At 38.5% G+C, this 24,138-nt stretch overlaps 1 protein-coding gene across 9 annotated transcripts in view; it reads left to right on the forward strand.

Moving 5' to 3' along the window:
- The window catches only part of sptbn2 (spectrin, beta, non-erythrocytic 2), a 124,867-nt gene that overhangs the window by 86,190 nt on the left and 14,539 nt on the right, over positions 1 to 24,138 (forward strand). For all 9 annotated transcript variants that reach the window (XM_077231211.1, XM_077231213.1, XM_077231209.1 and 6 more), the window contains 23 exons: positions 7,809 to 7,960; positions 8,101 to 8,274; positions 10,255 to 10,346; positions 10,459 to 10,539; positions 11,728 to 11,843; positions 12,094 to 12,206; positions 12,326 to 12,513; positions 12,822 to 12,939; positions 13,042 to 13,200; positions 13,285 to 13,587; positions 14,254 to 14,407; positions 14,488 to 14,882; positions 14,967 to 15,071; positions 15,216 to 15,374; positions 16,022 to 16,233; positions 16,331 to 16,468; positions 16,659 to 16,878; positions 16,975 to 17,328; positions 18,005 to 18,187; positions 18,374 to 18,576; positions 20,570 to 20,660; positions 22,708 to 22,854; positions 23,177 to 23,440. In XM_077231211.1, the coding sequence (XP_077087326.1) occupies positions 7,809 to 7,960; positions 8,101 to 8,274; positions 10,255 to 10,346; positions 10,459 to 10,539; positions 11,728 to 11,843; positions 12,094 to 12,206; positions 12,326 to 12,513; positions 12,822 to 12,939; positions 13,042 to 13,200; positions 13,285 to 13,587; positions 14,254 to 14,407; positions 14,488 to 14,882; positions 14,967 to 15,071; positions 15,216 to 15,374; positions 16,022 to 16,233; positions 16,331 to 16,468; positions 16,659 to 16,878; positions 16,975 to 17,328; positions 18,005 to 18,187; positions 18,374 to 18,576; positions 20,570 to 20,660; positions 22,708 to 22,854; positions 23,177 to 23,440 (4,121 nt within the window). The remainder of the gene's footprint in view (positions 1 to 7,808; positions 7,961 to 8,100; positions 8,275 to 10,254; positions 10,347 to 10,458; positions 10,540 to 11,727; positions 11,844 to 12,093; positions 12,207 to 12,325; positions 12,514 to 12,821; positions 12,940 to 13,041; positions 13,201 to 13,284; positions 13,588 to 14,253; positions 14,408 to 14,487; positions 14,883 to 14,966; positions 15,072 to 15,215; positions 15,375 to 16,021; positions 16,234 to 16,330; positions 16,469 to 16,658; positions 16,879 to 16,974; positions 17,329 to 18,004; positions 18,188 to 18,373; positions 18,577 to 20,569; positions 20,661 to 22,707; positions 22,855 to 23,176; positions 23,441 to 24,138) is intronic.

Consider the following 24,138-nt stretch of genomic DNA (forward strand, 5'->3'; position numbering starts at 1 on the left):
TTATTGTTGCCTAAAATGTACACGCAGAGCGAACTGAGTGACGCTTTCAAGAACGCGCTGTTCCATTTGGAGAATTACCGGACTCGCGTCCTCGTGAGTCATTCTGCTGAGAACTTTGCGTACTTGGTATTGAGAAATGCCTTATGTCGGCGCTTGTCTTGTGACAAACATGCCGAGAAGCAAGGACAAGATCTGCTGTATGCCATCCATTAGTGTTTACTTTGTCGCTTTCTTCTTCGCGCGAAAATGACGTTGATCGCTTCTTTCCTGCAAACACCACGCCTATCAAGTAGGGTACTGTTGGCGGTGGAAACGCTAGCCGGATCATGGTTTACTGACCCGACCCGAACCGTACTGTACCGTACTGCTCAGTGGAAACGAGCCATAAGTGAAACACACATAAAAGTGAAGCGCAAAGGGAAAACGATATTGCAAACTCACATTTGAATGAAACGCAGAATAAAAGCGCCGTTGCAAATGAACAGTGTTGGGAAGGATACTTTCAAAACGTATTTCGATACAGAATACATAACCAAAAATGTAATTTGTAACGTATTCCGTTACGTTACTCAATCTGAGTAACGTATTCTGAATACTTGGATTACTTCCACATTGAATTGCATTTTATAAGTGTAGGAATGCGGCCATCAAATCCTGCTTACTAAACAGGCCTATTCTGGTGTGTTTTTCTGTTCCAACTGGCTGAATGTGTTAGGCCCATGTCTACCTGAAAGTGAAATATATTACAATTTGCTATAGAAGAACAAAGACTATAAGTGTATGTTGCGGTCACCGGTGCGGTGATGAGGTGGTGACGCATTCATGTAACATGTAAAGGTGGCTCTGCCAATAAAGCACCTAAAAGCTGTCACAAAGAACCGGCAAAAGTAATGCCTGAATATGTTAGTGTCGGCTGCAAAGATGAAGTTGACGATGCTGACTCGCGATCTTCGCAGCAGCCTAGTGAACGCACCGGAGAGAAATGCACATTTCATACGGATTAGCCTACATAAACAGAGAGCAGTCTGTTTTCTTTCGTTTTGAATTTTTCTGTTTAAAAGTAGACATGTCTGTGAGGCAAGTAGGCTAGCCTACCTTATACGCTAAGTTTCGGTTAATTTATGAGACGAGCCCCAGTTCACGCACCGGCGCCTCCGTGCCGTGATATCTATTGTCTGCTATATTTACTACTTATTTATTAATTCCAGGCAATTGGTTGATGAAACATTGATTACAATTAAGATACAATTAATACAAATCGAAATTCACTTTAAAGAAAGGCTTTGTGCATCTGTTTGATGTCTCTGTGAAAGTTTTAAAACAGTCTTTTAGTGCCGCTTTCAGAGTGGTCACGTACGTAACATTGTGTTTTCCTCATAAATGCAAACAAGAAAAATAAAATAAAATGAATATTTTATGTTCTGTGGAGAGCCAACCCTTCTTCATCCGGTGGGTATTACTCTTGGTTTGCGCAGTGTAGCCTAATTCACAGTAGTACTAAAAAATATTTGACCTAAAAGTTAAATATTTTTTGTGTCACGCATGTTTATTTCCCTCATATTAAATATAAAACGCATGTGTAGACAGATATTTTTCTAATGTCTCTGGACTCCTTTATTAAGGGAGTATGGATATACAAACAGACGTTTCGATATATTGGTATTAAATGCATTTTCTGAGAATTTATATTTCAAGTTTTGACTGCAAATGTCACGTCCATAACGCAATTGCTAAATTTTAAATAATTATTCCGCAACTAGTTTTGTGGTGTAGGTCTACGTATTTTATAATGTTAAATAGTAATTTAAAGATGTGGTAGCATTGGATCTGGACGGGAAGGATAACTCTGGGAGTTGGAAGGGGTGTGTCGAGATTCTGCCTTCACACACGCGACACAGGTTCGTGGATCTGAGTGTCGTGATTTTGGTTTCATTTCGCATATCGTTACAGCCCTGTAGCTAGTAGCCTACCTGATACAACTATAAAATAGCAAGGTGACCAGTAAAACTACAGCAGACGACTACCCCTGGCTAATTAAAAAAAAAAAACTTTAAGATGCTTCTTCAGGTTGGAGGTGGAGTCTTTGGACGCCTGAAAGGAGGATGGTTGCTTGCAAGCAGAGGTTGCACTGCACAGTTATATTTGTTCTCCCTTCTCTTTCTTTAATGTGAAATGCTGTTTGAATTTTCATGATAGAAACGCATTCTTGCCCTGGCTCTGTTGTTCCGGCTCCATCTCTATCCCGCTGCTCCTCTTCCGACTCCAAAGTGACTGATCACGCAGGCTGCACATTTTTTCGTTTTCATATTGGGGCTTCTGGGAAATGCATGGAGTTGCCTTAATTTATTTAGAGAGTGAATAAACTCATGAAACAGAAAAGTGTCGTCATGTAATCCATTGATTTATCTTTAATTTTGCACTACTTTATTTTTGTTTGCAAAAGTTTTTTTCTCTCTCAATACTTTTTCTTTTGCAAAACTTTATTTTCTTTTGCAATACTTAAATATTTTACAAATATATGTGGCATTATATTGATTCCATATTCGTTAATATGAGGCATACAATTCATTGATATGGGCAGCGACAAAACGTGCTGCTCACATTATGCTGACACTTGTGATGTGAACGGTTTAAACTAAAGACTTTAGGGACTTTGTTTAACCCTTAGAAAGTATGATCATCAGCATAAATTTACAGTATGAAACAGCAGTGTTTTCCCACACATTATCCTTATTAATGTGTTACAAACATTTAAATAACTGGGGATAAAAGTGTACTGGGATAAAAGTTTATAGTTTGGGTATAAACCGTAAATCATCTTTTGAAAGTATTTTGACACTTGTACGTATTGTATTTCTTATCGTTACGCCAGGAGGTAGCACAAGTGAGTGTTTTAAAAAAGTGTTTGTCATTGAATCATTCATTTTAAAGATTTATTCACAAACACCGATTCATCCAATAATGAAGCAAATCTTTATGAATGATACATTTTTTTTTTTTGTTCAAATGAAACTTTTAAGTAGACTAAAGCAATGAATATTTTGTCAGAACCTCTAGTTTGTATGTTATTTTGTTTAATTGTCTGATGTTTTTTTCGTGGGAGAATCGCAATCTCTATTTTTACACAAAACAATCGTGCCAGAATTGTGCAGCTCTACTAGCTAGACATTAACCTTTAAAGGACACTGTTAATGTCCACAGACTTTTCAAATTGAAGTGACTTTTATGTTTCTATGGTAACACTTTCCTTATACTGGGAATAATGCCATGCAAGTTAATGAATATGAGCTCATTGTGTTTGTTAGCAATGAAATCGAAGTACAGGCTCATGTGACGTTCTTGTAGAAAGGTTTGGCTGAGATTGACATCAGCATCAGTGACATCAATGCAATAATGAGAACGGAGCTGTGTTGTCTGTACACAAGTGATGTTGTGTGTGTGTGTGTGTGTGTGTGTGTGTGTGTGTGTGTGTGTGTGTGTGTGTGTGTGTGTGTGTGTGTGTGTGTGTGTGTGTGTGTGTGTGTGTGTGTGTGTGTGTGTTTTCTGTGATCTGGTTAAAAGCTGTTTACTGTAGTTCAGATCAGAAACGGACTCCCCAATACTGTGTCTAGATGTAGTGGTAATGAGCACGTGCCGACAACTCACACAGATATCATTTACATTAAAACACATGCTTATAGATCTCTTTGTGGGTGTTGTAAACGCCCTTTTCTTGACTGTGTGTTTGTGTGTGTGTGTCTTTTCTGAAGGCATGGTAGATGTATGCAATTCTTTTGTGGAGTGGCTCTATTGGTCAATGGGCTTCCTGTCTGCCAATCAGCTCATTTGTGTCCCAACCCCCCATTTGTTCACTTGAAGCTCATGAAGATGCAGCTTTAGAGATCCTCGTCGTGTGTGTTTTCAGGTTAATCTGTAATTGATGGATTAGTCGGCAGTGAAGATCAGCTGTTGACATTTACAAGAAACATTTACACTGAAAACACCTTAAACTATTTTTTCCCTGTTTTACACAAATATAATATGAAAACATATTTACCTAGTATATCAAGTCAACAACCTTTTTAGTGTGAAGTGCCACTTTATATTTCATTGTAACATCAGCTGTCCCTTAAAGTCTAAAAAAAGATTAAAAGGTCTTAATCAGGACTTCAGGAAACATGAAGTGAAATGCTTCATGATCATCAATGGCTGTTAGCTGCTCCAGACAAGGGACACAGATCATCAGTCACGCATGACCCTGATATCTAAGACAGTCCTGAAAGTCTCTTCAAAACCTTGTGGACTGAGAAACTTCTTAAAAAAGTTGCAGTGAAACAGCTAAGAAGTTTGCACTGTATTGAGAACAGCCATGGACTCTTCATTACCTCTTCCTTGTTCATTGTGTAATGTAGGTCATATGTGTATGCTGTAACTATGTGAACTATCGATGTGGAAGGGGCAGCAGACAGATTGCTGTGTGTAAATCGTTTTGAATAGCAGGCAGGTATGTACTGATAATCTGTTCATATTGACTGTCCATCTTAATGGTCAAACGACTGCTGCACCCTCTTATTCCTATTTGCATTGTAAAGCAGGTCAGAGTCCTCGGACTCCCTTCTGCTTCCTGCGTGCGTGCGTGTGTGTGTGTGTGTGTCTGTGTCCTTCTCCTCGGTGTGGAATGCTCAAGGTCTCCTCATTTCTAAACAGGTCAAGGCTAAAGTACCAGAACTCTACAATTCTGATAGCACACACACACACTGACCCTTCACTGCAATTTTGGGACAGTTTGGTCAACACACAAATTCCTTTTATTTGGTAAAAGCTAAATATTTATACTTTCAAAGCACAATGCCCTTGAACACCTCATGTAGAATGTGGGTGTGTGAGTTATATCATGAAATTCCATTCAAATATTTGATCTCACACATTTTTTATATTTGAATAGATTTTCATATGTAATTAAAACATCAATGTCATAAACTGCACACTATATCCAGGTGTATAATGTGTTTTTCATCCACTTATGAGCGGCCAGCAAATCCTAACAAGGAAATCTCCAAATATGCTGCAACGTGAGCCTCATGTTTTTGCATAGTAATAGAAGACATTGCAACAAACTGGCCAGAGGGTGAAATTATCTAAGCATATAATCAAAGTCAGGCCCTACTCAGGCTAGTTCAGGTCTCTTCACCTAAACCAGTAAAGCGGAACATTTTCTGCCATTATGTGTACATATGAGCATATTTGTGTGCTTTCTCAGCCCTGGTGACCAGAAGAACAGGTTTCCTCAGCTGGTGTGTGGAGTTTGTTGGCGAGAGTTTGATCATTTCAGTAGAACGCACGCACACAGTATCTGCTAAGGGGTAGTTCATTGTAACAAATTATGTTAATATTTATCATATTTTATTGGAAAATTTTAACATTTTAATGATTTTTATCAAGCTTTGATAATTGCTTTAATCTTTTAAACAACTGAGAAGATAGGGGATTTTTATAAAATGTAGTTTGATCACTGTCAAGTTTATAATATAATAATTTCATCAGCATATGAGTCAATTTGGATTACTCATTTATGAGATAAAGAAGGTTGTCAAGAATAGAAAATTATTGAAAATATTAAAATCAGGAATGTCAGAATCCCAATGTGTTATTTGTGCATAAAAAATGTCCGTCAAAACCAACACATTTTATTAACTATGTTTTAGCTCAAGACTGTGGACAAAAAGGGGCAGCCCAAATTAGAACCAAATATAACCTGTATACATTATAATAATAATCTGGGTTGTGTTTTGTTCATGGTTGTTGAGGATGAGGGCATGTCACATGTCCATGTTGGCATCTATCTAATTTGCCTGTCTGTGACCAACAGAGTTTGATTCAACAACAAAATTTAACCTGTATTCAAAAAGTCTGTTTATTTTGAACTTACTTTAATCGTGCACAAATTATATAATACCCCCCCCCCCCCCCCCCCCCCCACCCACCCAATATAAAAATATTTCATATTTAATTTCTATATTTGTAAAGAAATCCAAATGTAGATTAAATTAATACTTGTTTAAAAAGTGAATTTATAAAATTATTTTCTACAAAAAAAAGAAAAAAAAGTAGTTTGAATTCTGTGACCTGGACATGTTTTTGTGAGGGTCACACGTCCTGTATGTGTGTGTGAAAGGAAGCTCATCTTATCCAAGGTTTCTAAGCTCTGTGTGTATGTGATTGTCCCACTGTTAGAGATATAGGCAATTTCATTGATGAAATTTTGACTGAGGAAGAGTGTTAAGATAAAAGACATGAGAATTGAATCGGGGATGAGAGACTTCAAGGTTTTACCGTCTGTGAAGTGTGTTTTATTCTGTAATGGGTTTCAAACCATGATCAGCCCTCTACAGACACGCACACACTGGCTTTTCAGATGTGGTGTCCTTTACTATTCAACTACCTTTGACAACTAGTCAATCACTGTGTGGTTTTCAGTCGTACATGTACAGGTGTTTCTGTTTCTGTGTTACAGTGTGATCCAATTCCCTGTTAAATAAAAAGCTCAGCCCTAATGGAAGACCTTGTGTGTGTGTGTGTGTGTGTGTGTGTGTGTGTGTGTGTGTGTGTGTGTGTGTGTGTGTGTGTGTGTGTGTGTGTGTGTGTGTGTGTGTGTGTGTGTGTGTGTGTGTGTGTGTGTGTGTGTGTGTGTGTGTGTGTGTGTGTGTGTGTGTGTGTGTGTGTGTGTGTGTGCGCGCGCGCGCAGATCTGTGACCAGATGGCTCTGAATCTGACCTTGTTGCCTCTCACTGCTTTTGTGCTCTTGCATTATTTTGTGTGCTTGTTTTCAGCGTTTACAGGGAGCGTGTTTGTTTAATGACTGAGGGGTTTTGTGCTCATGACATTTTTCTTATCAGCAATTAAATTACCATGCTTCATTTAAACTTGTTACAGGAATTATCTCGTCATATTAGCACATACAACACAGCATGCAGCTCTCTTTCGGTCTTTGAATATAGGTGGTAGTGAGAGGGAGCTTGTGTTTGTGATAAACAGCTTGTTGTTCCTCTGTCAAGGTAAATCAGATGACAGCAGTGGGTTCAGGGTTGAGCCTCTTACTGACCAGCCCCATATGCTTTCACACAAGTTCCTGTGACACTAGTACTGCACTCTTAGTGGACACTTATCTGTCTGCAGTCATATCAAGCATTCTTGTTTCTGGTCTCTTTCCATCTGTCTGACGGTGTCATGTTTTTTATTCAGATTATGGGCAGAGAAACATTATAAAAATTCGTCCGTCACATAATTGGCTGGCTGTGAGTGAGGTCTGCTCTGATTAATGTGGGCAGCCATCAGTCAAGCTGTCAGCGTGCTGCAGTAATTGAGTTGCTTTAATAGAGTTTAGAGTTACAGTCAGTCCTCGGTCTCTGCACGTCATTCTTGAATGTTCATTTTATGCACAGTTGTAAAATGCATGTCCTGACATGGCTTGTTGCAGTAAAATTTATGGAGTCTTATTTTTCTGCCTTTAAAATAGTGACCTAATGTTTTTTTTTAGCAATATGTGTATTTTTGGGATAATTTTTTTAATGCATTCTCATTTAATGCATGTGGTTGATGATTGTTCTAAAGTGTGTGTGTGTGTGTGTGTGTGTGTGTGTGTGTGTGTGTGTGTGTGTGTGTGTGTGTGTGTGTGTGTGTGTGTGTGTGTGTGTGTGTGTGTGTGTGTGTGTGTGTGTGTGTGTGTGTGTGTGTGTGTGTGTGTGTGTGTGTGTGTGCAGGGCCTTTAGTGTACCAGAGTGAATGTTTTTTTGTTTGACCTCCAAAACTCTTTTTTTTCTCTCGTCCAGATGAGAGAGAGGCAGTGCAAAAGAAGACTTTCACTAAATGGGTGAACTCTCACCTGGGCCGTGTGACCTGCAGAATCGGTGACCTCTACACTGACCTCCGTGATGGACGCATGCTTATCCGACTGCTGGAGGTTCTCTCCAGTGAACAACTGGTCAGCATCCATCCATCCCTCCCTCTCTAATAAACCTGTTTTTCTTGTCATATTCATCTGTCAGTTTCAAACACTTCATTGCTGTTATTATCCAAAAACATTTTAATTTAATTAATTACATTTCTTGTTCTCTCTCTCAGCCAAAGCCAACCAAGGGCCGTATGCGCATCCACTGTCTGGAGAACGTTGACAAGGCTCTGCAGTTCCTAAAGGAACAAAAGGTTCATCTGGAGAATATGGGTTCTCACGACATAGTGGACGGAAACCACCGCCTCACACTTGGACTCATCTGGACTATAATCCTCCGCTTCCAGGTAGGATGATGTGGCTTCGACTAGACTTAGGTGTGTGTCTAAGCCTGTGAGTCAGTTGATACAGCATCTCTCATTGATAAAATGGGAACACCTGTTTTTAACTAAATTGGTGTTATGTTAATTGTTTTGCTGCACTAATTATAGTTGTGTAGGGAATTATCTGTCATTATTGTGATCTTCTTTTAACCCAGTTCTGTTCTTTTTGTTTGATAAAGCCATTTGAAAGACAATGTCATCTATTCATAATGAAGAATAATTAACATATTTTTGTCTGCCACTTCATTGCCCTTTTTTTATTTGCCTGTCCTTTTTAAAATCAGCTCAATATTCTTTCTATTGAAATAAGCTAATTATCAAAACCCAGTGATCCAGACTGCTCACTGCGTTTCATCACTGCTTCTGGTTATTTTTTGAAGATGTTGATGATTTGTTTTATTATGTTGCTGAAAAGTGAAAAGACATTGAAAATATTTTTTTCTGTTCCTTTTTTTGCTGAATGAATTGAAGCAGATTATAAATTATTGTACGGATATACTCAGGAATGGATCTAGATGAAGATGTTTCTTGAGCACCAAATCTGCATATTAGAATTAGGGGTGTGCATGATGTTTTATACGCATATACGATCTGTAATTATTATTAGAAAAATAAAATACTATTCGAATTTTACTACGTTGCGTTGCTGGCCGTAAATGCAGTGAATCCATGATAAATCCCAAGCACTAACTCGCAGTTATAATTAAATGCACTGGATGGCGCTGTGGAGCGTGTTAACAAGTTGTGTGTATTTGATCAGATGTTGTCGTCCGCGAAGTTTGGAATTACTTGAAAATGATCTTACTAAATGATTTTACAAAATGGAATTACTTTTGATCAAATTAATTAATTAATCTGAGTTACATCATTATCACCACAATGAGAAATCATATGAAATCCAAACAGCAGTCGAATGAGAAAAGGCAGCTGTCCATCACTGCATTCATGACTGCAGGTAAGCGCAGCTGGACCCCACGTGATCCGAGATGATAACTTATCTAATAGCAAAATGATTTTGAGACATATACTTCCTTTAAATTTCGTTGAGGGAGACAGGTTTAAGAACAAGGGCCGGATTAAGAATTCAGAGGCCCCTGGGCACAATGTCTTGTAGGCCCAATATAAAAATTCAACTTAAAACAAAGTCTTTTTCGTTAAATGTCATTTAAATAAACGAATATTCGATTTTTATGAGCCCGATTATTCAAATGCAATATTTTTGAAAAATGCCTATCCCTAATTAGAATGATTTCTGAAGTATCATGTGACACTGAAGACTGGAGTAATAATGCTGAAAATTCAGCTTTGCAATCACAGAAATAAATTACTTACATTTACATTACATTACATTTAATTTATTCAAATATATATTATTAAATAGATAAAATTTTAATTGTAAAATTGTTTCTTAATGTTACTTTTTACTGTATTTTTGATCAAATAAATGCTGCTTTGGACAGCATAAGAAACTGACCACAGATTTTTCAACGGTAGTGTATAAATAAGGCCAGTAAAAGATTTGATTAGCAGCAAAAATGTAATCGTTTTTTTTTTTTTATGGTTGGTTTGTGTTAAATAACTTAAAGGCCATGAACGCACAACAGCTAACTACAACTGTCACTGCTCTTCTGAGTGTCATGTACTAAATCATGTTTAGTGTACACAGTGTTTGGTAATTTATATGACAACTGTATTCTACGACTGATCTTACTCCCAAACATTCAAGTAGTGATTACAGTATTTATGTTAATTTTCCAGTAGTGTATACAAAACTGAACTAAACAATAACTTACAGAACATAAACAAAACAAAAAAATGGCATCTATGTTGACAGGAGTCTACTAAAAAATGGTTTAAAAACTCACCCAAACCTAAAATCTAAACTGATAGGTAAAGATAAGAAGTTTACATGTTAAATGTTTTACGTCTCACTTGTTTGAACAGATCCAAGACATTAGTGTTGAGACAGAGGACAACAAGGAGAAGAAATCCGCCAAAGATGCATTGCTGCTGTGGTGTCAAATGAAGACTGCAGGGTAAGAGAGGAAGAGAAAGAAATGAAGTGAATCGATGACTGAATGATGCTTCTGTTCTCTTGAACACAGACTAGTTCTGGTTCTGTACTCATGAAAGCTACTCTCTTTTCAGGTACCCGAATGTCAATGTCCACAACTTCACCACCAGCTGGAGAGACGGTCTAGCGTTCAGTGCCATAGTGCACAAACACAGGTATCGATCTGAGCTCACAAACACACAACCTGACATACAAGTACACCGGTACAAGGCCTTTGTTCTCAAACACAACAAGCTTTGGTATGATTGCAATTTCCACATAGTAGCATGTGCTCATGCTCTTTACGGCCCTTCATTCTTCAGCATTGGGAAACACATACAGAGAGGTCTGCAGGGCCCTCCAACTGCATTCTGGAACTTTAACTTTGTTTTGTGAAAGTGTGTATAGATTGAATACATCAATAAGTTGAAGGAATCATTTTACTCTAAATTTGTGAATTCTGAGATGTGTAAATATGTAAAGACATGTTAGTTTTGTTAATCCAGCTTTTCACTTTTTTTGTTATGCTCATAAATTGTAATGAGAAAATATTTATTTAGTAAAAAAACAAAACAATGCAAAATGGAAGCATGTGCTCTCAAATTTTTGGTCCCAGCTGTATTTACTGTACATTGTATGATTTGTATATATTTGAGTTGAGATTCCTCTTTTGTCTTCCTGTGAAATCATTTCGTCATAAACTAATTGGGCCATGTAGGATCCAGTGGCAGCTGGTGATGATTATTTTGGGCGGGGGTGGGGCAAAAATAAATACAAATAAATGTCAGAGGATATCAAATTTAATGATAGACATCCATTTGTCCGGTGTCCCTCGCCCATGAAACCGTATGAAACATATTGAAAACATAGAAAATAGTTAACCGATTAAAGCCAGTTTTTATTAAATCCTGAGGCTCTTAATACCAGCCTGCACATCGTATGAGTAAACCATTTTTTTATTTTTTTTTTATTTAAATGTATATCTTTTTTGTATACATGTATATTTCTAGAATTTTGATGGGGGCGGCGCCCCAGCAGCCTCTATTGACAAGCCGCCACTGGTAGGATTTCTTGCTGTATCAGTCCCACCATCCCCTCATTTTTGCTCTTTTCCTCTAAACTGTCCCCCATCAGCTTTTGTTCTTTTCTGCCATTTTTTTTATGCAGCATAACATAAAAAAGGAAACGTTGAATTAAGTTGACCTAAATAAGGAGAGAAAATCCCTTATAGTGATGGAGTGCTTCCCTCTTTTGTTGGAGAAGTGTACTGCAGTGTTCTTAGTGTCAAACTCTTGGCAAAGAGTTTTACCAGTTCAAAATAACATGCCTGTTGATTTTCTTCTTTCTTTCTTTCTCATTTTTAGGTCAGACTTGATTGACTTTGATAATCTTAAGCGTTCTAATGCCCACTATAACCTCCAGAATGCCTTTAATGTGGCTGAGAAGGAGCTGGGTCTTACCAAGCTACTGGATCCAGAGGGTGAGATTCAGATATGTGCATAAATAGCAAATACATGCATCATTTTTAACCAGATAGTTAAAGACACATCTACCCATAGACACTCGACAAAAACAATATACTCTGAGATACACACAGAACCTTTGGGTGGAAGGTGTCCAGACAGACAAAATCAAGAGACAATTTGTCGAATGAAAAGAATGTAGAAAATAACGTATTTTTATTATTATTAACTAGCTAATGTATTTCTGTCATATCTCTTGCTCGCTAGATGTGAATGTTGATCAGCCTGATGAGAAGTCCATCATCACATATGTGGCCACATACTACCACTACTTCAGCAAGATGAAGGCGCTCGCTGTAGAGGGAAAGAGGATTGGCAAGGTACAGAGAGAGAATTACACTCTCCCCTTATGTTTACATAGCCATTTCCTGAAGTGTTTCTGGAAGTGTGGGTCATTAGTCTATAAAGTGAATAGGGGCGTATTCGACTGTTTCTGTAGGTGCTGGACTATGCTATCGAGGCAGATCAGCTGATAGAGAAATACGAGACTCTGGCATCAGAGCTGCTGCAGTGGATTGAACAAACCATCGTTACCCTTAATGACCGTCAACTCGCCAACTCACTCAGTGCGGTTCAGAACCAGCTACAGGCCTTCAATACCTACCGCACTGTGGAGAAACCACCTAAGTGAGTGATCAAGTAAAAAAATGGTGTAAAAGAGTGGTATCAAGGCAACATGAAGTCAAGTTTGACCCTATTTGCTTTTTTAACACCCAGTTTTCAATATCCAATCAATTCCCAAAAGATAAAATCAAGTTCTGTTTAACAATTTTTCTCACTGAATATCCTGTTTAACTCGTGTGTATATACACACAACAGTCACATTACAATAGAGTAAAATGAGCTCTTTACTGGATTTTTATGTTGACTTAAAATGTTTGATACCTAAAATACATTCTAGATGCATCCCTTTATTATTGTATGTGTGATGACAGGTTCACTGAAAAGGGAAATTTGGAAGTTTTGCTCTTCACCATTCAGAGTAAAATGAGAGCAAACAATCAGAAAGTCTACATGCCAAGAGAGGGAAAACTCATCTCTGACATCAACAAGGTATATACACTTCAAATGCTATTGTATATGTGAATCTACACAAATTTAGCTTGAGTTTGAGTGATGCTCACGGCGTGTTGTGTTTGCTGTTTGTCTGAGAAGGCGTGGGAGAGGCTAGAGAAAGCGGAACACGAGAGAGAGTTGGCACTGAGAAACGAGCTGATTCGCCAGGAGAAGCTGGAGATGTTGGCCGCACGCTTTGACCGCAAAGCAGCCATGAGAGAAACCTGGCTGAGTGAAAACCAGCGGCTAGTGTCACAGGTGAAGTAGATTGACACTTAGAAGAAAATATTTATAGTATGATGTGTGATGATGACTAATATAAAACATTGTCTTCACCTTTAGGACAATTTTGGTGTTGAACTGGGCGCTGTAGAGGCAGCCACTCGCAAACATGAGGCCATCGAGACCGACATCCAGGCGTATGGTGAGCGCGTAGCAGCTGTAGAAGCTGTTGCTCGAGAACTGGAAGCGGAGGGATATCATGAAGTGCGGCGCGTACTGGCACGGAGGGATAACGTGCTCAGACTGTGGGAGTATCTGAAGGAACTACTTGCGGCACGGCGAGAGAGGCTGCTAGCACACAGAGACCTGCAGCGCCTCCTACAGGAGATGAGCTATATCATGGACTGGATGGAAGACATGAAGGTATGGATTAATTCAGACTAGGGCTGCACAATTAATCGCAATGAAACTGCTCGCGATTTGGGAAAGGCTGCGATTATTTAATGCGCAGCTTGTCAGTGCAGTGCGGCTGATCGGTGGTAAACGCTGCTCTGAACGCCAGAGAGCGCTCTCACGCAGACACGGCAAATATACCCCGCCGCAGAAGTACGATAGCACACATCATTCCAGGAAATCCCTATTTCTGCTGAATAAACAGAAGATTGAAACGCTTTGATTGATTAAACATGACTAATAAACACACGACTGCCTTTTTCTGTGTAAGAAGCCACATCATCTCACAGAAGGATGCTCAACTGTAAAACATAGAATAAATATTCGCTAAATATTATCTGAAAAACATATATTCATGCTATTTAGTTGAGATGCTGTAGTAAAATAGTTTTTAGAACGCAGAATGCAACTAAAATTTATCCATTTGATCATTCTTTATTATTATTTTACCAATTTGTACTATGAAAAAAAAATAGATTTTTTTTATTATTGATAATCAATCAAAATAATTTTACTTCTTTAATAATACTGTACTTTTTTCACTTACTTCCTAGTACTCCCTTACCCTCCCCCTCCCCATATATGTTATAATGTTTTATAGATCAGTCCATTATATATAATTGTTTGTGTGTTTAGAGTCGTCTGCAATCCCAGGACAGTGGAAAACACCTTCATGATGTGGAGGACTTGTTGCAGAAACACACACTAGTGGAAGCTGATATATCCGCACAGGCGGAGAGAGTCAAAGCTGTGCAGGCTGCTGCGAAGAGATTTACTTCAAATGAACAGAGTGAGGATACACCCCACACATAAACATGTGCTGGCCTTGAGTTCACAATTAAAACACAGTTGGTTCTCCTCTCTCTTTAGGTTATAAGCCGTGTGACCCTGCGCTGGTTGAAGAGAAGGTGGACCTTCTGGGCCGAGCATATGGAGAATTGGGCCAGCTGGCAGCGGATCGACGCGTTCGACTAGATGACTCGCGCAGACTGTGGCAGTTCCTGTGGGAGCTGGGAGAGGAGGCTGCCTGGATCCGAGAGCAGGAGCAGATCTTGTCCGGAGGAGATTATGGAAAGGACTTGAGCTCCGCTCTTCACTTCCTGTCTAAACATGAGGCCTTCAGGGACGAGATGGCAGCCCGGTACGGCCCTCTGGGGAATAGCATTGCTGGTGGAGAAGCCCTGGTAAAGGAAGGCCACTCTGGAGCACCTGAGGTTACAGAGCGAATCAAGGACGTGAGAGCACAGTGGTCACACCTCGAGGAGGTACAGAACAGATAATGGCTCAAATTTTAAAGTGGAATGTGTCTCTTTACACAGCACCACATTTCACACTCTCTCTTTCCACAGGCCTCAGAGTTGCGTGAGCAGAGGCTCAATGAATCTGTAGCTTTCCATCAGTTCCAAACAGACGCCAACGACATGGAGGCCTGGATAATGGAAACACTAAGACAGGTAAAACAAACACAAATATATGTTTTACTGACTATTTGTACGCATTTCTATTTTGTCCTGTTCTATTTCAAAGGAATTCATCATGGTGTAGCCTTGCTGCTGAGTTTAGGCTTCAGATTGACTCTTTTGTTATTCTGTTTGTAGGTGTCTAGTCAAGAACTGGGCCATGATGAGTTTTCTACACAGACCCTGGCCAGAACGCAGAGAGAGGTGGAAGAAGAGATTCAAAGTCACCGATCACTCATCGACTCACTACACGAACAGGCTTCAACACTGCCTGCAGCGTACACACACTCCCCACAGGTACACAGAACACACACACAACCTGGAAAGAAATGATGCAATTACTACAGATTAATAACCAATATTTACCACGATTTATATATTTGAATCTATTGACACCCCTATTAATAAACTCAAAAAGTTTGGGGTCAGTAAAAGTTTTTTTTAAAGAAATTATTACTTCTATTCAGCAAGAATGCATTCAATTGATCAAATGACATTAAAGACATCTATAATGTTAGAAAAGATTTGTAATACAAATAAATTATGTTCTTTTGAACTTTCTATTCATGAAGGAATCCTCAAAAAACGTATCATGATTTCCACAATATATTAAGCAGCACAACTGTTTTCAACATTGACATTAATAAGAAATGATTATTGAGCGCCAAATCAGAATATTATAATGATTTCTGAAAATTCAGCTTTGCATCACAGGAATAAATTACAATTTAAAATATATTAAAATAGAAAAAACATTTTTGACCTGTAATCCTATTTCACAGTTTTACTGTTTTTACTGTATTTTTATCAAATAAATGCAGCCTTGGTGAGTATAAGAGACTTCATTTAAAAAAAGATTTTTTAAATTGCTGAACCCAAACTTTTAAACAGTAGTGTTTGTTACTCATATTATTTATTTAAAAGCCTCTCTCGTTCTTGAACAGGTGGAGGGCCGTCTCCCAGCGATAGAGCAGCGCTATGTAGAGTTAGAGGGTTTGTCTTCGTCATGGCGACAGGCCTTAGATGGGGCACTTGCGTTGTATCGCATGTTTAGTGAAGCTAGTGCCTGCCAGCTGTGGGTTGGAGAAAAAGAACAGTGGCTGCACAACATGGAGATTCCCTCCAAACTAGAGGACCTGGAGGTGGTCCAGCAGAGGTTAGAACAAATACAATGATCCTTGTGTAAGTTTTAATTATTAAACTTATTGAAATGGCATATATTGGTGTTATGGTTTGTTTTGTTTTGACTGAAGGTTTGAAACTCTGGAGCCAGAGATGAACACACTGGGCGCTCGCATTTCTGATGTCAATCAAGTGGCCCAACAGCTGCTTGGATCAGACAACCGCAACAAAGAGCAGATTGACCAAACGCAAAACCAACTCAATAACAGGTACGGTCACCTACACAAAGAGCAGATTGACCACACCCAGAGTTATCTAGTTATATAGTTGACAAAACTATAACAAAGGAGAGATTGACAGCACACAGAACCAACTTAACACAGGCATACACACAGAAAATGTTCATAAAGTTAGATAATCAGAAATGGCCTCACACTTCTCCTTCATCCTCCTCTGAAGGTGGTCTGATTTCCAGAGTCTGGCCAACCAGCGTAAACAAGGTCTGGAATCTGCACTGAATATCCAGAACTATCATCTAGAGTGTAATGAGATCAAGAGCTGGATGAAGGAGAAGACCAAAGTCATTGAGTCCACACAGAGCCTTGGAAACGACCTGGCTGGGGTCATGGCCCTGCAGCGCAAGCTCACTGGTATGGAGAGAGACCTGGAGGCTATACAGGTAAAAAAAAAAAACACATCATATCTAATACAACCAGACAGAAATTGTAGCTTTTATACTTTTTCTTACTTGTTCTCTTCCCGTTGTCATCCACAGGGTAAGTTGGATGATATGCGCTCTGAGGCCGAAAAGTTGACGTCTGAGCATCCTGAGCAGGAGGAGGAGATCAAGGGTCGACTGGCTGAAATCCAGGACGTGTGGGAGGAGCTTCGAGCCACCATGAAGCGGCGTGAGGAGTCTTTGGGCGAAGCCTCAAAGCTTCAGGGCTTCCTCAGAGATCTTGATGACTTCCAGGCCTGGCTGTCTCGTACACAGACCACCGTGGCATCCGAGGACACGCCCACCTCTCTGGCCGAAGCGGAGCGTCTGTTGGGACAACATGAGGCTATAAAGAATGAAGTAGATAATTACAGGGAAGATTATGAGAAGATGAGAGCTACTGGAGCTGAGGTCAGTTAGTGTAAACGTAGAAAAAAAAGAAAAACCTTAATATAATAATAATAATAACTTTATTTTTATATAGCGCCTTTTAAAGCAGCTTCTCAAGGCGCTTGACATAATAGAACAAACAAATTAAAATACAACCCACTACACATAATTTCTATACACCATTGTTTGGGGTTGGCAAAAAAAATTTTGTGTCAGAAAGAAGACTCTTATGCTGACTAAGGCTCTATTTTTTGATCAGAATATAGTAAAGCAGTAATATTGTCAAATATTACTACAATGAAATATAACTTTTCTATTTTAATATATTTTAAATTGTAATTTATTCCTGTCATGGCAAAGCTGATTTTTCAGCATTACTCCAGTCTTCAGTGTCACACAATCCTTCAGAAATCATTATAATATGCCGATTTGCTGCTCACAATTTCTTCTTATATTAATGTTAAAAAAGTTGTGCAGCTTTATATTTTTGTAGTACATTTTTCAGGATTCTTTGATGAATTGAGTTAAAAAGAACAGCATTTATTTGAAAAATAAATTTAATAACACTAAGAGATTTAATCTAATTTAAAGAAAAAAATTTTTACTGACCCCAAACTTTTAACGGATGTATATATTTAGCTGAAATTTGACAAATACCTGAAAATAGTAGTATCCATTTGTGATTGTGTGTGTTTAGGTAACTCAGGGACAGACTGATGCCCAGTACATGTTCTTAGCCCAGCGACTGCAAGCATTGGACACTGGCTGGCACGAGCTGAGAAGAATGTGGGAGAGCCGCCACTGTGTCCTTGCCCAGGCCTTCGATTTCCAAACCTTGCTACGAGATACAAAACAGGCAGAGGGCTTCCTCAACAGCCAGGTGTGTATTCTATACTGCTTGTATTTTTGGTATTGTACAACTAAATACTGTACATTTAAAACTTCCCATATCTTTCTAGGGGAAAGACACCATTTTAGTTGAATAATCTGCAAAAAAGGACTCCTGATTGGTGGGTGAAACCTCAATGAAAGCTAATAACCCAGTCTCTTTTCTCTTTGCCCACAGGAATATGTTCTGTCACACACAGAGATGCCCTCCAGCCTGCAAGGGGCTGTGGAGGCCATCAAGAAACACGAGGATTTTCTTACTACCATGGAGGCCAGTGAAGAAAAGATCAATGGTGTGGTTGAGTCTGGACGGAGACTCGTATCTGACGGCAACACCTATGCAGACAAGATCCAAGAGAAGACCGACTCCATTCAGGAGAGGTGAGCAGAAATGGAATAAATGAAAAGAAGACATGATTAGAAGATCAGTGTGACCAAAATCATCATGTTATGAGTATTTTTAATTAAGTAATTGAATCACTGTAATACGTGCACAACAATGCCTCAATATAGCTATTTTCCCATAAATTTAGCATACATTTGCTATATAAATTTACACGTTTTGCACCAGTAGGATATCTTTTTAAAGAAATTAATACTTCAGCAAGGAAGCATTAAATTGATCAAAAGTGACAGTAAAAAAATGTATAATGGTACAAAAAGATTTATATTTCTAATAAATGCTATACTTCTGAACTTTTTATTCATTCATCAAAAAATACTATGAGTATTTGAATAAAAAAATATAAATAATAATATTTTCCCACAAAAATATTAAGCAGCACAACCGGGGCCGGTTCTAGGCATGGGCAGGGGTGGACTGAGCCCACCCAACCGTCTGCCTTGCTCACCCTATCAGAATTTAGGAACAGATAGTGTTGATCTGTTTTTACGATTTGTGCTTTGAACAAAAGCAATCTGAGGTGGGTTCTGTGTTAACAGGTTGGATTAAGGGCTGTAGGATGCCTCAAAAATAACACCAGATATTGGCAGGATTTTTCCTTCATTAACTGAAAGTAATATAGGCTATAGCAGAAATATCAGTCTGTAGCAGAAAAGCAGAGGCTGACAAACAAACGGAAACAGGCAGAAATGTTTGCGTGCTATCAAGGTGTAATTTACAAGGAGTTGTATCTTCGTAAATATGTATCTTCTTATTTACTTGTAAATATTGATACACTACTCTGATTATATTTTTGATGACTACCAAATTGATATAAGTAGCTAGAATACCTTGCTCATTTACGAACGTCCATTTATTGCGTGGAGCAAGAACATAATGCAAGTGTTTAAAATGCATATAGTTCAGTTGAAACCTTGCCTTCTTTGGCTTGTTGTAAATGCTGTTAAACTGAATGTACGAGGCAAACTGTCTGCTTAAATAACAGCGCAATAAGAATGCCCTGTTCATCTTTCAGTCAGTTAGGGGTCATTCACAAAGTTTTTGCAATTACAACACGAGACACGTTTTTTAAAAGTTATTTTAACTTGAGTGCTGCGTTTTAGAAAGCTGCGTCATACGATAGCCTACTCTGCAAAAGTTTTGAGATGAGAGCACAACAGTCAATCACTAACCTAACCGTACGTCTAGATTGATCTTTACATTAAAAACTATGGAGAAGTAGTCCAACGGAATGAAAACAAAAACTCATTCTGTGTGGCATTTAAATTACAATTAAAGTTACAAACATTTCTATAGTAACATTAGGCTTCAATCGCTTTTTCTTTCCAAATTATAACTGGATGGAAGAAAAGTGAAAATGTTAGCATATTATTTAAAGTGAAAATAAGGTAAAATGATCTTGTCATATATATAAAAATAAATATAGTTTATCTATCTATCTATTGTAAAAATCCCGCCCAGGATATCTGCCAGCCCACCCTTCTATAGGTCACTAGAACTGGGCCTGAGCACAATGATTTTTAACATTGATATACTGAATTGCCGCTCAAAAAACTTTTCTATTTCTCAGAGTGATTTCTGAAGGATCATGTGACACTAATGACTGGAGTAATGATGCTGAAAGTTCAGCTTTGCCATCACAGGAATAAATTACATTTTAAAATATATTAAAATAGAAAACAATTATTTTAGATTGTAATAACATTTCAGAATATATTTGTTTTAACTGTAATTTTTTATCAAATACAGTAAATGCATCCATGGTGAGCATAAGAGACTTCTTTCAAAAATATATAAATATTGAGTGCGTACTGCAATAAATACTTACGTACTGCAATAAGTACTTAAGAAGCTCCGCTATATTGGAATATTATAGCCGTTAAATACATGCCCAGCCCTCAACAAACCCATTATATCAAGTCCAGATAACATCATGTTTTTCATCTCATGTTCCTTCTCGGTTTCCTTCAGACACCAGAAGAACAAACAAGCTGCAAATGATCTGCTGGCTAAACTGAAGGATAACAGAGAGCTGCAGCACTTCCTTCAGGATGGACAAGAGGTAATAATACAAAATACAGAGCAATTATTATAAGACAAAGTCCATTGAGAAAGATAACACATTCTCATATAAACTACACCAGTGAACCACAGCACATCCTACAGGATGAATTCAAGGGTGCCACATTCAGGCCTTCGTGGGATTAATAATGCCGCATTTACACTGCATGGTTCAAGTGACCCAATTCCATTTTTTTCTTCCCATGTGGCACAGATCGGATATGACCCACGAATGTGTAAGCTGGGGTAAAAAATCATGGATTCTGATATTCACAGATCGGTTTTAGGCCTCATTCGTATGTAGAAATAAATCTGATAAGAATTGGATATGTGCGTTTGTGTCTGCCGTGCAAATGGACAGATCAGATATTCTCCTGTAAATGCAAGTCGTACATTATTTCGCAGTACAGATATATCTATAACAAATGAAACATCTCTAGTTAAGTAGCAGAGTATAGCCTACATTTCATTCAATTTGGTACATTGTGGGTGTAAATGAATAGGCTTGGACTCGGTGCTGGTAATCCAATGCACAGGATAATGGTGACATCAGAATAAAAATATTCATGATTCTGAAGCTGAAAACAGAATTATTTTAGACGAATCTTACACTCTCTCACTGACTAGATATATGTAAAATTTAAAGGCCACTTTTTACTGGTAACATAAGACATTTCGCATTATCAGGACCAACAAATATTCCCCCATTGCAGCATTATACATTGTTTAATGTAATGACACTAAAACTGTAAACTTGAATTTTTTCCTCTCAGTAATTTTTATTTTGGGTGAACTACTACACAATACATATTGTCACTATCCACGATACACATTGTTGCATTTTTGTATTGCGATATATTGACACAATATATTGTTAAACTGCTAATACAAACATGTCCCTGCTCTTGATATACAATCTCTGATGAACACATTTGGTTTTAATGAGGACAAAAAACCTATCCGAGGGCAGATTCGAACCCAGAACTTCTAACATGCTTAACAAATGTTCTGCCACGAGACCATTAGTAAACACTAACTTTTATAGCGGATCTGTGTACATAATCACTGTCTTGATGAATTTGCACTATATAACAGGGCTCCAGACTAACTTTTTTTACTAGGAGCGCTGTAGCCCCTGACTGAAAATTTTAGGAGTGCAAGCAGAAAATTTACGGGCACACCTTAAATCAGCTTGCAATGCAATTATTCAAATTTCCCCCAAAATAACTGTAATACTGACAAATTCTTTAAAAGTAGACTTGACGTACAGATATTACAATGTGCAGTTCTATTTTAAGTTCACAGGCTCCAGACTAACATCTGAGGGCCGCAGCACAGAGACACTGAGCTCTACAACACATATCTGGTAGCATTGGGGCTGAAAATAAAGCACTACGCTTAATTTAGGGTGTAGATGAATTTAACTTTAATTATTATCATTCATAATGTCTTGATATCAATTAAAAAGCAAAACGAGTGAAAAAATGAATGTTAGAATGTATAAATGTATAAAATGTAAACATCTCGCAGCGATGATGTTATTAATTTTGAGGCGAGGTAAAAAAATGTTTCACTGGATCTCGAGTAACAGCGTCGCGTGGCAAGTGCAAGTTCGGGGCGCTGCACTCTCTATTATTGGTCCGTGAAGCATAAATGAGTAGCGCATTTTCGTTCCGTTCCTCGACAACGTTGTGATCGTGCCAGTGCGGCCTAAATAAATATTTGGTCGCACCGGCAGGAAAAAGTCTGGAGCCCTGTCTAATGATTTTGATAAGCAATAAGGATGAAACTATTGCATGGAAAATGTTTCTATGAATTCCATGTCAATATATTAAACTCAATGTACTATCGAAATTGATTTCTTAATATAATAATGTTGTTGTTCGTTTCGCGTGTAGTGTAAATGCAGATATCAGATATGGGTCACTTTATAAAGATTTAAGCAGGTCATTTAAAAAAATTGGATCTAGTCAAAAAATCTGAATTTGGCATCAAGACCTGCAGTGTAAATGTGGCTTAAGTCTTCTTTTCCATCCCCGTCTCTGTAGCTGACTTTGTGGATAAATGAGAAGATGTTGACAGCTCAGGACATGTCCTATGATGAGGCCAGAAATCTCCACAGCAAGTGGCAGAAGCACCAGGCCTTCATGGCTGAGCTGGCCTCCAATAAAGACTGGCTGGACAAGATTGACGAGGTATATTCCCATCATCTCCCAGTGCATATAGATATCTTATGTACCTCTGAACCAATACAGATTTTTTAAATTGTAATTTCCAGTCCTGGATACGTAATGAAAATTTATAACAATTCTAAAAAGTCATAGAAATGCTCATCTGTAAAATAAATTATTTTCTAGGAATTGCTCTTTTATGTGGAATGTCTGGAAATATGGAAATTCATTATTCAAATAGCTTCATCAGGGTCATATTAAATAAAGAAAAAACAAGGAATGTAAAACTCATAAGCAGAGGTCAGAATAGCTACAATGAATACCTGTCTTTTTCTTGTTCTCGCAGGAGGGTCAGGTGTTAGTGAAGGAGAAGCCGGAGCTGGAGCAGACTGTATCAGAGACTCTGAGCAGCCTGCAGAAGCAGTGGGAGGAGTTGGAGAGCACCACTCAAGCCAAAGCTCAGTGTCTGTTCGACGCTAACCGAGCTGAGCTTTTCACGCAGAGCTGTTCAGCGCTGGACTCCTGGCTCCAGAACATCTCTTCTCAACTGCAGAGCGATGAATTTGGAAAAGATCTCACAAGTGTCAACATCCTGCTCAAGAAACACCAGGTAAATCCAAGGTCAAGAAAGATCACAACTCCTGATACGCACAGAATCAGCTTTGTATGAAATTAAACTGTCTTGTGGTCCGTGGGACAGAACATTTAGATGTTCAGTCATGGGCAGTCATTCTCTCTGGAAACTAACAAAAATGTGGAGAAAAAAAGTGTTCTGTGTAAAGGGCCGTACACACCGGGACGAATATCGGCGCGCGTTTTTCAGCGCGTTTTTTGTGTTCACACCCAAGCGATTTTTCGCTAACGATGAGCCGAGTGAACATGCAAATTCATTCCCTGACATTAGATGGCGCTTAATGTAAAACAGAAATTTCCCGGGACACAAGCCTATGTACATGAAAGACAATTAAGTGCAATGAAACTCACCATCAAGGCCCATTTGCTCTGCAATACCAGTCCATAAAAGTTCTCTTTTATCAATATTTTTGTAGTTATTTTGTATAGTTATTTGCAATATTTTCTGTCGCGTTTGTCATACAGTTCCTTATGTTCCGACACCAACGAGACCAGCAGCTCTACATTTATCTTGGCTTGCATCTTCCACGTCTTCTTCCCGACAGTGTGTAGACGTTACTTGGCGTATATCTTCTTCGCCGTTACGTATGTGTGCTCGGCAAGACCGTTTTGTGTTCGAGTGCCCCCAAGTTGTGTTTTACTGTAACTTCAGAATCTCCAGACACGCGAGCAAAA

This window comes from Siphateles boraxobius, unplaced genomic scaffold, assembly GCF_051911475.1.
Source record: "Siphateles boraxobius isolate OS27281-9 unplaced genomic scaffold, OSU_SipBor_1 16, whole genome shotgun sequence".
NCBI lineage: Eukaryota > Metazoa > Chordata > Actinopteri > Cypriniformes > Leuciscidae > Siphateles > Siphateles boraxobius.